General features: G+C 45.8%; 1 protein-coding gene across 1 annotated transcript in view; it reads left to right on the top strand.

Annotated features, from left to right (window-relative positions):
* LOC147732809 (6-pyruvoyl tetrahydrobiopterin synthase-like) overlaps positions 1 to 17,678 on the top strand; it is a 181,303-nt gene that overhangs the window by 31,358 nt on the left and 132,267 nt on the right. Inside the window, exon 2 of the mRNA XM_086957362.1 lies at positions 15,838 to 15,917. Within this exon, the coding sequence (XP_086813488.1) occupies positions 15,838 to 15,917 (80 nt within the window). The remainder of the gene's footprint in view (positions 1 to 15,837; positions 15,918 to 17,678) is intronic.

Genomic DNA, 17,678 nt, shown 5'->3' with positions numbered 1-17,678 from the left:
TAAAAATTAGACACACATACCAACCTCAATCGTATCTCATTCGTACTTTCCAGTCATACACACAATACAAACAAGTGCATGCAATTACTATACCCCCTTGCGTACGAATAAACAAAAGGGTAGAGTAATAGGTCTGCTTCAATTATATACAATTATATACAAACATAATATACAGTTGATTCCTATATAGCAGTTTCAATCAGTGTATTATACAAAGTCGAATGACAAAAATCAAACAATATACAACTATTATGAATCAATAATCTGGCAGGATCTTTATATTGCAAAAGAAACCAGGGAGCAGACACAATACGTGCAAGGGCCTACGCGTTTCGAATCCCAAGAGTGGGTAGGGATTCTCCTCAGGGCAGGGTTTCTCACAATGGAAAGTATCCAAAAGATAAATCACCTTTCAGGTGAGCGAACCAAAAGTGTCAGGTATAAATTGGGAAGGCCGGTACAGCCGGGGGGCCGGAGGGTTTTAATGGTAATCGCGTCAAGGAGAGATGGTCGCGTCGTTTTTAGATCGTTTCAAGACAATTGAAGGCCTCGGTCAAGAGGCGGAGTGAATCCAAACAGTCACCGGCGTCTACACTGGCACTATTCTCTGGCACGTATTGTGTCTGCTCCCTGGTTTCTTTTGCAATATAAAGATCCTGCCAGATTATTGATTCATAATAGTTGTATATTGTTTGATTTTTGTCATTCGACTTTGTATAATACACTGATTGAAACTGCTATATAGGAATCAACTGTATATTATGTTTGTATATAATTGTATATAATTGAAGCAGACCTATTACTCTACCCTTTTGTTTATTCGTACGCAAGGGGGTATAGTAATTGCATGCACTTGTTTGTATTGTGTGTATGACTGGAAAGTACGAATGAGATACGATTGAGGTTGGTATGTGTGTCTAATTTTTAATGTTTCACTGCTTTGTTCTAAACAGTTGGTATATCTTCCAAAAAGTTCAAACGTATATGACTGAAACAAATATACGCTCATAAAAAATAAATAATAAAAAGCTATTTAACAGCACATTTCAGCTCTGACGGATGGTCTTTGCTCTGATGGTTATTGTTCCCATTTAAAAACACCCTCAGTATTGGTATCCCCTCTCTGCTAAGAAGACTGGACACCGCTGAAACAAGGGCGGCCTGATCACTCATCCGTTGGGAGTGCTCCCCCAGCGTGCCACAATGGCGGGGAAGGGGCTCCGACAAACCACCACTCAGGCTAAGCTCGATAAATTTGCCTACGATAAACAAACACTCTCCCAACCGGAGCAGCGCAAGTCTGTGGGCAAAGGCTCGGAAGGTGAAGGTGCTAAGAAGGCTACCCTGGACGATGTCTTGCAAGCCCTGGCGCAGGTACAAGCAACGGTGGGTGCGACTGCTACCGAAGTGACCCTGATACGAGCGGACCTCCAGAAGATGAGTGAAAGAGTGAAGCAGGTGGAGGTGGTTGCCAAATCATTGGTGGAGGATGTCTCATATCTACAGGTCGCAATGGAGAAGCTGCAGGCCGATAATAAAATGCTCAAAGACAAACTGGACGACCATGAAGGACGCTCCTGGCGGAACAAAGTCCGCATTTTGGGGGTCCCGGAATCTTAAACCAAAGGAGCCATGGACTTGTATATGGAGGATTTGATAAAGAATCAGCTGGCCCCCAAAGGGCTCTCTAACTTCTTCACAGTTGAACGTGCTCATAGGGTACCTGGAGGAACACCTAAACCAGGGGCCCTCCCGCGTCCGATCCTAGCGAGACTTTTCAACTTCAGAGATCGTGACACGATCCTCCAGGCGGCCAGAGTGGCACCACTCATCCAGATCCAAAACTCGCGGATATCCTTTTTTCTGGACTATACAGCGGAGGTTACGAGACGGAGGAGAACTTTCCTGGAAGTGAAGAAGACTCTACGCGAGCAGGAGTTGCCATACTCTATGCTATTCCCGGCCCGGCTACGGGTGGTTGCTGACAAGAAGGTTTGGTTTTTCGACTCCGCCGAGGCAGCATGAGACTGGCTGGAGGGTTGGCGCACAGTGGATCGCACGTCTGGCCGACAGGGCAACAGACACCGAAACGACAGCCGGCCCGGCTCACAGACTTCAGCTGGAAGGAGTGCGAGTGCATCGCCGACGCAGGACCTGTCCGGGGCTGCCGGGGGCAAGTAAGGTCAGCAGGCCGTGAAATGTTTAGACTTGGACTTCCTCCTACATTGGTTGCTCATATAAGTCGTTTGTGGACGCCGGCCTGGACATCCCGAGGGCAGCAAGGGAGCGGCCTGCCTTGGGAGACACTCTCCCCCGACGTGCAAGTACTCTGTTTTTGGAATGGGTTAAGCGCTCTGCTAAGTTGGGGTGGCGGGCAGTTGTAGGTCCGTTAAGCAGGGAGGCAGGGAGGGAAGGTATGGGGGGGATTGTTCTTTTTTCATTGGAAATTCACTAAATCGGTCAAGAACTGAAGTGTGTGGTGATACTAGAATGGTGTTTTTGCAGGTACGATTGATTCTTTCTGGACGATTCGTGTGTGGTAGCGTGATTCAAGATGGCGGATGAACGACTCAGTGCCGCAGGGCAAGATGGGGCGCGGTCTAATGGCTCCGCCCTTAGAATACTTTCATGGAACATAAGGGGCCTAGGGGACAAGGTGAAATGTGGCCTAGTACTAACTGAGCTGAAACGGCATAAACCCCAACTAGCACTCCTGCAGGAAACACACTTGATGGGAGGGACTACTAAGGCCTTGGATAGGAAGGGATACAGGATGATTGTGCATTCGGAATTTTCATCGGGTTCCCGAGGTACGGGTGTCCTGATTAAAAAATCCTCACACTTTATTCCACTGAGCACGAAAACTGATAGTCAGGGATGCGGTGGGGCAATGGGACGGTCGTCCCTTGACAGTGGTTTCTGTATATATTCCGCCGTCCCTCCATTCAGTAATGCTTCCAGCCCTTGGTGAATTTTTGTTATCTCTCCCCGACAGTGATGTCATTTTGGGAGGGGATTTTAACGCACCGGCGGATCTACAGCTTGATAGGTTTCCGGTGACTGCTTTGCCGGGGGGACCCTCCCGGTTTCAGCGGTTCAGCGGTTCCTAGAGGCACTGGGATTGGTAGATATTTGGCGACATGTCCATCCTCAGGTCAGACAGTACACGTTCCACTCCACAGCTCATAACAGTCTTTCCCGCATTGATTACTTTTTGGCGCTGGGGGAGGGAATACAGAGAGTCAACACTGTTGACATACACCCCCGAGGCATTTCAGATCACTCTCCAATAACTCTCACCATTTCTACCCAGACAAAATCGCGTCCCCGCATATACCCCATTCAAGCATCTTATCTTAAAGTCCCAAAAATCATGAAGGCTCTGCAGAGGGCCACAGAGCACTACTTTGTTGAGAATGTGTCCACTGTGGCATCCGCCGAGGTCCTCTGGGAGGCCTACAAAACAGTACTAAGGGGGCAGGCTATAAGCTCAATTGCGGCTCATAAGAAGGAACAAGCAGCTGAACAGTCTACACTTGAACTCCAACTACGTACAGTCACAGCCCTACACGAGGCTGACCCTACGGAAGACACGGCACATACCTTTGCACTCCAGCAGCGACTGTACACTGATCATGCACGCCTCACAGTGCAGTAACACATTACTGACACACAGAATCGGGTGTACGACGTAGGCGACAAGGCGGGAAAGATGTTGGCCTGGCTGGACAAGAGAGGGGGTAGCTCCAGAGGGATTCAACAGGTGAAGGATGGAAATGGTGCGATGCAGACTAACCCTGAACAGGTAGTGGAAGCACTGGCGGCCCATTTCGAACAGGTGTACACTCCTGAAAGGGAGGTGACCGCGATCATGGCCCAGAGTGCACTGTGCAGAATAGCTGTCCCAACGCTGCAACCGGAGGCAATGGCCGACCTAGATGCGGCACTAACCGCCGACGAAATACAGCTGGCCATAAAGGCGCTCAAGCCCCGAAAGGCCCTCGGTCCGAACGGCATTCCGGTGGAATGGTATCAATCACGATCTGAGGACCTCAGTCCTTACTTACTCAACATGTTTGAGGAATGCCGTGAGAAAGGGCTGCTCCCACTAGACCAGAGAACGGCCACGATTGTGGCAATACCAAAGCCCGGAAAGCCTCAGGAGGAATGCTCCTCCTACCGCCCCATCTCTCTACTGAATGCAGAAAGTAAAACCTTGGCTAAACTCCTGGCCAACCGGCTGTTAGCTCACCTGCCTGATCTTATCCACCCAGATCAATCGGGGTTTATGCCTCATAGGAACACTGCGCTAAATCTTCGCAGGGTCCATGGGGTGCTGGCGAGGGCGGACCAGATTAGTGACAGTGCGGTTATATTGGCCCTGGACGCGAAGATGGCTTTTGACTTGGTGGAATGGGCCTACCTTTTTGAGGTGTTGTCCTACATGGGCTTTGGCCCGAATTTTATATCATGGATTAAGCTACTGTACGCGGCGCCTGTGGCACACGTGGTAACAAATGGCCACATTTCGCTGACGTTCCCGCTTGGAAGGGGCACCCGGCAGGGCTGCCCTCTGTCTCCCTTGCTCTTTGCGCTAACCCTGGAACCACTGGCTAATTGCATACGACAAACACCCTTGCTTAAAGGGATACAATGGAGGGAGGGATGGGAAGACCGCCTGTCCCTATATGCGGACGATATGCTGGTGTATTTAACGGATCCCGAACATGGAGTGCCGGCTCTTTTGAACTTGTGCGACAAGCATGGCAGGGTTTCTGGTTACACCATTAATTGGAGCAAATCGGAGATGTACGTACTGAAAGGCCAAATCCCGACGCTCGGACCAGACTGCCCCCTGAGACTGGCTGGTTCCTCCTTCAAATATTTAGGAATCTATGTTACGAGGGACCCACTTGAGTATAAGAGACTGAATTTAGTGCCACCGCTGGAGCGTCTCAAGCAAGACGCCAACTTCTGGGCGGGGCTGCCACTGACCATGTTGGGGAAAGCAGCACTGTACAAAATGAAATCTCTGCCCCGCTTTTTATATATCCTAGATAATACGCCCTTCTCGGTGGCAGCAAGATACTTCAAAAAGGTAGCTGCGGTTGTTTCTGGGCTGTTGTGGGGCAATCGGCCGGCACGCATAGCTCAGGCTAAACTCTGTAGAGGCTGGTACGATGGGGGCATTGCACTCCTGAATCTGCATTTGTATTACTGGGCAGCGCAACTTAAGCCCATTAACCAATGGCTACACGCCCCGCAGTCTGATCCGGCTTTTCAAGCAGACAGGGCGCAGCTGGGCATTAACAACATACTTGCCCCACTCTATGACCGAAGAAAACTGAGACTCCTGTCAGGGCCCACTAAACTCACTGTGGAAATTTGGCACGCGGCGACTGCTGCGTTAGGCTGGAAGGGGAGAATCACCAAACTCACCCCGCTCTGGGATACACGCGCCCTGGGCAATTTGAGACATAGCAAGGGTTTCTCTCACTGGGATTCCATCGGAATTTCCATGGTAGGTGACATGTGGGAGCGGGGTGAAGTTATTTCATTCACCCACCTGAGGGAAATATATGAACTAGGGCCACATGAATCATACCGATACGTCCAAATTCGCAATGCCCTGCTCACGGCCATCCCCTCCGGGTCGACTCTACCTGAGTCTTCCCCGTTGGAGGATCGCCTCCTGACTGACTTTATGGCGGAAAGAGCAACTTCGCTGACGTATCGTAAGCTCCTGAACAACTCGCCAGACCCGCTGGCTCCCCTGAAGGAAAGGTGGGAACAGGAGGTGGACGCCCTGGATGAACACGAGTGGAATGAGGCTCTGGCATCACCGAAAGAGGTTGGCATTTTGGCTAGGATGAGACTTGTCCAGCTCAAGGTTCTCCATAGGGTATATTACACAAGAACACTGCTACATCGCATCCACAGAACACCACATCCTTTTTGTCTACGTGGCTGTGGGGAAGAGGGCACCTTTTTCCACACGTTTTGGGACTGCCCACGTATACAAAATTTCTGGCGGCAGGTACTGCGTACTGTATCTCAGGCCCTAGAGATCTCGATCCTCCCAGAACCAAGGCGATGTCTCCTAAACGTGTGGGAACCAACAGATTTGCCCAGACATAGTTGACTTTGGGTAACGTTGGGAATGATTGTAGCGAAGCGAGATAGCGCTCAGCGTTGGGGTGCGGCAGAACTTCCAACGATGTCACAGTGGTGCATGAATATGGACAAAATAATGATAACTGAAAGGGCGGTGTATTTGAGCTGTGCGTGTCCGGGCAAGTGGAATAAGGTGTGGTCCCCATGGAATGTGTACCGTGGCGACATCTGTGACCCGCTGCCAGAAGATGATCTGTTGGAATCGGATGATGAGGGAGGGGTGGAGTAAAGGGTGGAGGAAGAGATTGGGACACCATTTGGGTAGAGATGAGGGTGGGGGGGGAAAGTCCTTCCCCGTTCCGGATATGATACCCGGATAATACGTAGCAACTTATACTGCCCTAAGAATCTTCTATACAGCTAACTTGCATCATTCTTTCTCAATGACCGTAATGTGATTTGCTGTTTGTTTTTTTTGGTTCTTTTCAAAAAACAAAAAATGAAAACCTCATTTAATTTGTAATGTGATTTTGTCTAAATGCCTTCAACTTGTTTAGTGATGTGCCCATTCACTACAGTAGCGTACTTAACGTATGAACTTCATTTCCACATGGCTGTCACTGCTATTTTCTCTTATTTTAGTGGCCGGCCCCTCGGGGTTGTAGGCGACTTGCAGTGTAATTGTGAGAAGGTACAAGAAAGGTTTTCGAGAAAAAAAAAAACATTACGGGAGACATGTCTGGGGTGTTCTATGACCTGTGCCCATTCCCCATCAGTGAATTCCCTGGCTATCGCAGTTTCCCAATACTGGATAAGGGACAGTAATGAAATGCTCATATGTAGGGGTAGTCCACGGTACAACCAACAAACCAGATGGCTCCAATGACCCATTATGTGTTGGGCTTGCAAATTTTGGAAGGCAGAGGGTTCCTTCTGGTCCACCAAACAGTGTCTGCATATATAATGTGTTATTGCAGTGTGAGTTAAGAACAGTGTGCTTGGGACAGTATTCGTTTGTGTAAATTCATCATGAGGCATTAAATTCACATCTAGGAATAGATCACCCACTGTTTCAACTCCTGCCTCCACCCAATTTCACAACCTAGTGGTCGATAGTACTCCCCTCAAGGTTGGTAAGCCACACAGTGGAACTTTTGGAGCATATGGTGTGGGCATTTTGGTATATTACAGCACCAGTTTCCCGGAATGGAGTGCTTTTTGGAGTAGGAAGTGGGGTCTCGTACCTGTACTGCGCCAGGGCATAGTAGCGTCTGTAGTGACCCAAGTTTTAACTGCTCAGGAGAATAACCGATTTCAAATAAATTATGGCAAGCTAGCCAGTATGCCAACCATTGGAATTGCCCGGTGATGCAGTAAGCCTTAAAATCTGGTGCTCCCATGCCCCCTTCGGTGCTAGGCAATTGCATTTTGGCAAGGGCCAGTCTATGTCAACCCAGGCCACAAAGCAATGAAGTTAGCAGGGTGTTGAGTGCTTTGTAGACCCATGCTGAAAGGGCTACAGGGATGTTCACAAATTGATATAACAGTCTGAGAAGCATGCCCATTTTAGAAACAGCCAGTCGATCAGCTGTCGTCAATGGCAAAGTGTTCTAAAATGCTACTTGAGGTTTTAAAGAACTTAGCGTTCGAAACACATTTCCATCTATGGTGTCCAAGGTGGTACCGTAAATATGGATGCCCAAATATTTTAAAGTAATTGGTTCTACCCTGAACTGCAGCGTACCAAGAACAAGGCGGCTATAGGCATCATATTCACATTCATGTTTTTAAAGTACAACAACATATCATCAGCATAGAGTGACACAGAGTGGGTTACTGAGTCAACTGGGATGCCATATAATGTCATAGTGTGGTGTAATGTTGTGCCAGGGGCTCCAAGGCTAGCACAAACAGTAAGGGCAAAAGGAGACATCCTTGACGCATGCCACGATATGTATGGTATGCGGGGGAAATGTTGGTTCCAGTCTTCGCACATGCAGTACGCCTGGAGTAAAGTAACTCCACCCATCTACAAAATTCTGGAGGAAACCCAAATTTGGCTAACTCCGTTAACATGTATGGCCAATTCAGGGAGTCAAATGCTTGGCGAATATTCAATGAGAGGCAGCCCACCTTCTGTTAATGGACCTGAGCTGAATGTAACAGAGCACGAAAACGGCTGATGTTTAAAGATGTGCTGTGGTTTGGCATGAAACCACATTGGTCTGTGTAAATCAATTTAGAGTGTAGGGGGAGTAGCCTCGATGCTAGGACTTTATTAAGAATTAGGTACTCTGTAATAAGAATCAAGAGGGGCCTGTGGGATGCAAGGTCTTTTGGGGGCTTATCGCGTTTCATTAAAGAAGTCACTACCTCCTCTCTGGTCTCGGGGAGGGGTAGGGCTCCCTCTGTTAGTTCAGTAGTGTAAAGAAATGTAAATTTAGGGACTAAAGGTGTCACAAAGATGGAATTAAACTCGACAGGAAGCCCATCCGAGCCCAGAGTCTTGTTACGTTGTTACGAGCGAGCCCCTTTTTTGTGCGGCAGTTCTCAGTGGCAGACAGTGGAACTGCGAAAGCTTCAATATCTGCATCAGTGACAGTGGAGCTTAATGGACACTAGAAATGTAGAGGTGGCTTCTGATGTATCGAGGGAGGGAGCGGCATAGAAATGTGCGTAATAGTCGTGAAATGTTCTATTATTGTCCACCTGGGTGGTGACCAATGTATGGTGACTGTAATGAACGGGCAGAACAGGTGTGGGGGAGGGTTCTGGCCTAATCAGTTGGGCTAGCAATGTGCTGAACCTATCTGCTTCTGCATGTGTGCGAAGTGAATACGCATTCAAATCAATTACTCACAGTCGTTCCATAGCTCTGCATACTTTATCCTAGCTTCTTGAAGCTCCTCCACTCCTCCTACATCTGCCTGGGCTGCCACCTCCAGCATCTGCATTATCCCCTCCTGCTCCCTAATGTCACAGGCTACCTCCCTCCTAGCCTTCACAGGTGTCCCCATGGAGACCCCCGGATGGTCACCTTGATGGTGTTTGCTAATGCATTCCTAAACACTGGGTCTTCTAGCTGTATGAGTTGAAGGTGCCATGTTGGAATTGGCTTGGGGGTCCGGCCCCAGTTGAGCAACAGCTCCAATGGATTATGGTCCTAAATTGTTTTTCCCCGGTAGGTGCTTTGAATAACAGATGGGAACAGGTCTGGTGTACAAAGGAAGTGGTCAAGGCGGGCATGTGGGAGTGCAGGTGGGAATAAAAGGAGTGCTCTCACATACGGACATGTTGCGATCTCCATACATCCAGCAGGCCCCAACCGTCATCCCATCTAGCCAAGTTGGTAGCCTGCGCTATAGCTGCTACTTCCGATATGGGAGGGTGACAGAGGTCCAAGTGCATATTGAATACCGCATTAAAGTCCCCCTAGTACCCATGGATATTGCACCCAGTCTGCTAGGGCTCATGACAAGCTGGAGAGAAAGGCATCTGGGTCAGTATTAGGTCATACACAGACCCCAGCACCAAATGAGTGCTATCTATCATCCCCCGAACCAGTAAATACCTACCCTGGTCATCTACCCTAATCTCAGTTAGAGAAAAGGGAACCCCCGCCAGCAACCAGATTGCTGTCCCCCTCTAGAAGGCGGAGTAAACAGTAGCATATAGCTGGTCCCCCCCACGTCTCTGCACTTTTGTAATCCCAGAGGTAACTGACTGTGTCTCCTGTTAGCAGACTATGTGGGCCTGACGACGGTGTAATTGGGCTGCAATCCTTTGCCTCTTGTGGATCGAACCCATCCCCCGAATATTCCAGGAGATCATAGTTTATGATTTAGCTACTGACATTACACAAAGGATATAGGAGCAACTTCAGGCCACCCCCTCCACCCCACCCACATCACCACCCCCACCTTCCAGAATGCTAACAAACAGACCAGCGACAGGTGATAACAAAACCCCAATACTGGGTAAAATCACACAAATTCGATCGACCAAACTGTGTGTAAACCAATAACATAATACTCTATGTGAGAAAAATTGCTTCTAGCCTGTTGGGTAGGCTGCCTACTCGGTATACGAGTGTACCAGTCCCAAAGGGTGGATTAGCCCAGGACAGGCTGAACGACAGGACAATACCAGTTGAGTGTAACATGCTGCCTTTAGATGAGTAGTTCAGTCATACAGAATCATGCACCAGCTTTTGCTTGGGACATAACCAAAAATGAAGTTCGCATTCTGAGGCTCGGACACTTAACCTGGATGGCGAGGCGCCACCTTCATATTGCACTTACTTCACTTTTAGCCCAGAGGGTTGTAACTGAACTGTGTGGACACCAAAGGAAACAATGCCACACTACCCCTGAGTCCGAGGATAACTCCACCGAGGGACTGGAGCTGATAGGTGGACAGGGGTCCGCAATACAGATGCTGAACGAAGGACCTTGTATCTGCCCTGACTAGTCACTGTACTCTGAGTCATAAGTCCTTTCTTCCATTTTCGTGGAGGACGCTGCGACTTTTGTTGTAATGCTTCAGGTCGCACAGTGCTCATAATGTCAGGAAAATTCCTGTCCAGTCAGTCCCACGCACTCATCGGCATGTCGAAAGAGAAGGAGCATTGGTTGTGGATAATTTTCAGTTTGGCTGGAAATAAGAAAGCAAATGTGAGAAACGCAGCATGGACCCTGGCCTTGACCTCCAGAAACGAGAAACATGTGCACTGGACTGCTAAGGTGTAATCCGAAAAGATGGAGATTTTTGCATGTGGGTCCCTTCTATTAATTAAAAAACAAATTAATGACAGAAACACTTGGCCCCAGGGGATGAGGTGCCTGTGGCTGAAATTGGCCCTGAGATGGGGCTGCGCAGACCCTCCCCACTCTAAAAAGGTTTTGAGTTTCCCAGGGCAACATATTGGCCAGGGAAGGTGGTCCACCCTTCATTTATAATAATAAAGAAAAGAAAATAGTAGCAGCATGATGCCCGGAGGTCCCATCCCCTTTCTGCAGCACTCTACAAGGGGGCATGACCTCCAACAACATCTCAGAAATCTAGCTGTGCGGGACTAACTGGAGTTACCAGGATGGGTCGAGGGCCCCTAAGGACCCTAGAGAGCCAAGGGGACTTCATACCCCAACCAGGAGTGCACCAGGAGGCGAGTTTATAGAATAGTGGACAAAGGGAGAGTGGCCTCCGAAGACCTTGCAGCAATGTCACTATGTGGGCCACCCACTGGAGCAATGGGACTTCATCCCCCAAACATCAGTGCACCAGGAGACATGTTTGCAGAGTGTTGAAAAAAAAGGGGTGTGTCTTCTGAAGACCTCTCAGAAATTCTGCTGTGTGGGCTTTACTGGAGGTAACAGGAGGGTTAGATGGCCCCCAAAGATGTCCTTGGGGGCCAACTACCCCTCCTGTTACCTCCAGTTAGTCCCACACAGCAGGATTGCTGAGAGTTGTCAGAGGCCATTCCCCCTTTCTCCACCACTCTGCAAAAGTGCCTCCGGGTACACTAGGAGTAGAGGGTTAAAGTTCCCTTGGCTATTTAGGGTCCTTACGGGCCAACTACCCCTACTGTTACCTCCAGTAAGTCCTACACAGTGGGTTTGCTGAAAGGTTTTTGGGGGCCATGCCCCTTTTCTCCACCACTCTGCAAATCCACCTTTAGTAAATATATATTAACCAGCGGCAGGCGAGGGGCATGTGCACAGTGATTGCACTCTAACAGTATGATCGGCAATATAATGAGGCAGAAATCCCAACATGGGGACTGCGAGCGGCATTCCACTGTTCATTGGAGAAAAATGTGCATATTGGAAATTGAGGTTGAAATAATAAATGTATACATCGTTTCTGTCGCCACAGTCATACTTACCTGTGTGGGCCACAGTAAATCAAGTAAAAACGTTGCTGCTTGCCCATTGGTCTGAGCTCCACCAATAGGAGCAATAGATGGAGGTTTTAAATGAACCAAATTCTGTGTACTTTTAATAATGATGTGACTGCATGAAAGAAGGCATAACGTCAAAACTTGTCTGTAAAAATAGTCATTCAGATTACCCAGTGAGGGCTCCGAACTGTTTTGTAGTTGTTGTGTAACAAAAACGGCTCTGATCCATCTACGGATTCACACGTAGTGAGTTTGGCAGCCTTGGTCGGTGGGATTGTGAAAATATCTACACACATATATATATATATATATATTCAGATAGATATAGATAGATAGAAGTTAATATAGGTATATCTCTTTCAAAAAAACGTAGGTTTCAGGGACGTTATAGTTAGTTGAACATTTGATGTCATTTGAGATGTCATCAGTGATGTCATCAGTGATGTCACTGACCATGTCATGAGTGATGTAATATGTGACATCATCCCCAGTGCATTGCGGGCGCACGAATTATAGTTAGGTCAAATAACTATAACAGGCTAATTTCTCTGGTTTTATATGAGTCAAACTCCACAAACTCCACCCAGGCTTAACCCCTTCACTGCAGGGGTTATTCCCCCGCTGTGCTGGGGTGGAGGGGGGCGCGCACAGCTCATCATGAGGCAAGGTGCTCCTGTGCTCATGACGAGCTGAGGTCGTCACAGATGCACCGGCTTCCGTGGAACGCTCAGCACAGCAGGGGAATTTTTCCAGCACTAGAGCGTTCCGTGGGCCATGACGAGCTGAGCTCGTCATGAGCACCGGAGCGCCGTGGCTCATGACGAGCTCAGCTTGTCATGACCATGGGAGGGGTTAATGATATTCTGACTTGAAATCTATGGTGGTGAACCATTCAATGCCTTTTGGTAATGATAGCATTTCATGGATTTTGGGGATGGGAAATTGATCTAACAAAATATTCTTAAGTCACTTCAGTGAACACAGAGCCTGAGTTTACCATTTGGTCGTCATACTATTACAAAAGGTGCGTGGTTCAATGATGCGTGAGACTTGTACCTTCCCGAATGCTGAGAACTCTTCCTTTCTGATATTTGTCGGCACACTCCTGGCTTTGTGGATACAAGGTGTGGCATTCTCTTTAACAATAATTTTGTGCTGCCACCCCTTTAATTCCTCAATGGCACTAGAAAACATCTCAGGGTATGAATTCACAATCTCAGTTTCCTCTTTAGCACTTTCCCTTATGGTTTAGACTGGTTCGGGACATTTAGGATTAATGATAATTCCAATGCCCCTCTGGGTCCCACCAGCTTAGCACAGGCAGGCCTGTTTTGGACACTTATAATTTGCACAATGCCTCCCTGCTTTTAAATACAGACCATTAGATTGATGGAATTACCAGTAAAGCTTTTAGGGGAAACGTCAGGTAGCTCTAATATTTACCCAAATTGTGATGCAAACTTCTTCATCAATACACTTTCATTCAAAATTGTTTGCACAGAATCAAAATATGCTGTAATTATTATATTAGTGGCTCCAATAGTTGACTTTCACCTAAGTTTCTTTCTCCTAGCACTACAGAACTCAAAACACACATGTCACTGTCTTCGTTGTTATCACTGTCCAGGGACTCTTTGCTTGAATCACCTTCCAACATTCCTTTCTTTTTCTCACAACCCTTTTGGAAATGACCTCTAATTTCCACACCACGAGCAACATTGATTACGTGCAGGGATTTTTTTCTCATTGGCAAATTGGCCTGCAAGACCACACCTGTAACATTGGATCATATTTCTAGGATTTTCAGTTTTAGATTTCAGAGAACTGTTTGCTCTTTATCCAGTATCTCAGAAAGTGTATATCTGGATTTTTGCCAAATTTGACTTTCTGGACTAGATCCCCCGCTTTGTGGCTTTTTTTCGACTGTTAGTTCTCTGTTACTCTCCGAAAGAATAACCATCACACATCAGCATGTCAATTCTGCATGTTTGCCAATGTCTATTACCTCTAAAATGGAGCTTCTCTTTTTGCCCATACATTATCCTGTATTGTCAGATTCTCAGCAGGCATGCCAATTTGATCACGAATAGGCTCGCCATGCAATGGCCCAAAGAGGCATGTCAAGGCAACGTTCTTTTAGATAGATACATAATACTCAATGAACTCATGTTTGGATTGCTTTCTGTGGTAGATTCATACCTGTCAGTACCTACACAAACTGTACGGGCATAGAAAACATCGAAATCTTTCAGCACAATACTAAAAACATCACCTTGACAATATTGTCTGGGCCTCTTTTGTAGACAATTGACGTTTTGAACCTTGATGGCCCTAAACAGAGTAACATTACTTTTTTTTTCCTTTTCAGAGGTGAAATTCTCATCGACATCAAAAGTAGCTCTTTAATTTAAAATATATTTACAACATTCTTGCAACTTGAGAGAAGAATCTCCAGAAGCAGTAACATCAAGAGATCAACATATATCATTCCATTTTAACCCTACACAATCCAGTTTCACATTACAACACGGAATGAAAAACCACTTGGGATTCAGCAGAGGTGGCGTCTTGTAGAAGATTGTACATACTAGTTATTAGTAAAAGAAAGGTGGAACTTTGGGAGGAGGTTGGGTTCACACTGATCACTTCCTGCAGGACCAGAATTGCTGGTTTGTAGTGGTATGCCATTATTAATAACAAATGCAAAAAGAACAATTGATGGACAGAATGCAGAACAATGTCATACATTCACCCCGGTACAGAGATCTGGGTCTAAATCCATCTTTTTTGCTCCACATGCCATTCCAGTTTGAACCAGGCCATATGCAAATCAGTTTTGACACTGCACCCAATGGGAACAGGCCAACCCTAACTGCATGGCCAGGTCCTCCTGGGACTGGAAACAAGCACCTTGGACCAGTTTTTAGGGTTTCACCCCTCTTCAGCCAGGATAGTTTGACTCCAGTGGTATAGAGAGCATGGGACCCATGTCTGGGTATACCCGTCCCACTAGGGGTGACATATGCAAAAAGAACAATTGAAAGACAGCATACAGAACAATGTCATACATTCACCCCAGTACAGAGATCTGGGCCTTTAGGGGTTTATGTAAGTTTTACCTTAGCTATATTAGAAAGTTTTTCATTTCTCTTCTTAGGGGCACCAATTTTTCTGGACACATCTTGCCACTTCTCTTTTTCAGATGCTTTCCCGAACTGAGGATTGCGCTGGTGTGGTCACCTTTCTCAAACACACACTATGGCACAGGCACTACTTTTTTAGCAGTCTGAATATTCCTGCTATCTTGCTACTCAAATTGGATGTGCTACCTGATTTTTAACAACAATAGGTTTCTTTTTGCTTGCTCATTGCACTAAATTTTCTATCTACCGTTTTAGTTGCCTGAATGCTCCTGCTTATTTACTTCTTAAATTGGATGTGCCACCTGATTTTTAACAACAGTATGCTTTCCTTTGCCTGTTCCTTGCACTGAGCTTTCCATCAACATACTCTATTTTTGCATTGCTAGTTCGAGGACATGTGATTTCAAGCAGCTGATACATGGTGACTGGCCGGTATGGATTATGGTTTGCTGACTGGCCATCACCATCAACCATGCACACTGCACTTTCCTAGATGGTTCAATTTCGATCATACTCTGCCTTTTTCTGTAAATTATTTTGATACAATTGTAACTTGCTTGTTTTTTTTTAATGTATTTTATGTGTTTGGGCATTTATGTTATGCATACATAATCCGAATAAAGAAATTGATTGGAATCAACCGATATCATGAAAATACAATGTTTACTTATTTTCTTGCAGTAACTACTTAACTGAAGAGGAAAACAAGAAGATATTTGGTGTTTGTAATAATCCAAATGGACATGGGCACAATTATAGAGGTAAATGGTGTCTAAAGATTAATGAATTTTAGACAGTTATTTTCGTAATTTCAAGAACATCACCCCAAAGCAATTCAGACTATTTACATTCTACAACTGAATTAAAATAAAACATATTATTTGAAATATTTCGGATGGAGCTTGGAGATTTTAGCTTCAAATGAAATTGGCCTTTTATTTGTTACGAAATGTTTCGTTTTTGTCTTTTATTTTCGGATTTGCTGCGCTGTTTACTTTTTTCTCATTTGCTTTGTCCTAAAATCTAATGTTTTTGTGTTTGTCTTTTTTTTGGCTCAATTTCGTCTTTTAATGCCGCTCCTCACTTATTTTCGGAGTCGGAGAGTCGGTCACTGTCTCCCTTATTTGGTAACATGAATATTTTTATACTTCATTCTGCTTTTTTTAATCTGTCTTTTTATTGGAGGAGACCACATAATACATGCGCCTATGTGGTCCCCAAACCTGTCGCATCCTCTACCTACCTAACATGAAGTTCTGTCTCGGGTTGGCGCTGACAGACTTCATGGTTTTGCAAACATTCAGGAACCATTGTAGGAGTTGCACAATTTCCAGAAATGTCTCCCCTCTGTCTCTTCACAGTATCTAGTGATGGTGATGGTGATGCTGGACACTTATAATGCTCTAGCTGCAAACACTTAGTTGACCTGTTTGGGGAATCCCATAGTTTGTAGAAGTTTGAACAAAAATGTCCAAGTCCCCAAGTAAAACACTTTCTTAGCATCTATAGATTGACCCGTCACAGGGATTTCAGTTCTTATGAAATAGTCAATGGCTTCTACTAAGAAGGGCCTGTTGAAAACAAATGCCAAGATGGAATGAACCCATTCTGATCTTTATTTATCAACCTTGGCACTGCCTCTGATTTCCTTTGGATTAAACTTTTTTTCAACGATTTTATAATTTGTATTCTAAAAGAGGTAAAGGGCAGAAAGAATTCACGTTTTCTGAGTTTTTATCTTTCTTAGGAAAGCACATAATATTCTTTTTCTAAAAGAGGGCGGATTAAAGCCTCCTCTCAGATTGTGAGTAAACAGTTCAGCTCAGGGAGTTTTTAGTTGATGGGTCAGACACTGATATTGTTTTGACAAATAGCCATTCTCCCCTGGAGCTTTATATTTACGGAGTGACTACATAGATTCTTCTAACTCCTCCGCTTTTATTGGGCCGATAAGTTTGTCGGCGTTAATGAGGTATTTAAGACTTGAGCATGAAGGTTTGCCACATCAATGCCCTAGGGGCTTAAATTTTCTTGATACATTTTGTGAAAATGTTAAAGAAATATTTATATTTTTCAATTTGTTAGCTATCCGAGACCAGAACTCCAGCCCTGGAGTCTGTATTTCTAATTACTTTATTCTGGGGTTTACCACCATGCTAGCTGTTTCCTACTAAACTCCCCCTCCTCATAAAGTTATTGACCAAACGTTTCAGGATTGGGAACTTGCTTTTCGAGAACAAAATTCTGCAGCTGCTGTTATGCAGACTATCTAAATAATCCAGTTTGCAGTGTGATTGATTGAGTTAAGCTTCGGCTAAATGGAAGGCTTCTGAGAGTTCTTTACATTTAATGTTCTCTAGCCTTTCAAGATTGGCATGAAAAAAGTTTCTCTGCCCTCAATATAATATTCTAAGACAGGGTTCTTCCCAGATGGTTTCTATTGCAGAAGACCCCTTGTTTTCCTCAAAACGTAGGCAAGTTCTTTTGTCCATCTCATCTGTTAGATCTGGGGATCTCTAGTT

Source organism: Lissotriton vulgaris, chromosome 2_1 (assembly GCF_964263255.1).
Source record: "Lissotriton vulgaris chromosome 2_1, aLisVul1.2, whole genome shotgun sequence".
In the NCBI taxonomy this organism is placed as follows: domain Eukaryota; kingdom Metazoa; phylum Chordata; class Amphibia; order Caudata; family Salamandridae; genus Lissotriton; species Lissotriton vulgaris.
The sequence above is the reverse complement of the archived record's forward strand: the minus strand, read 5'-3'. Positions and strand labels throughout refer to the sequence as shown.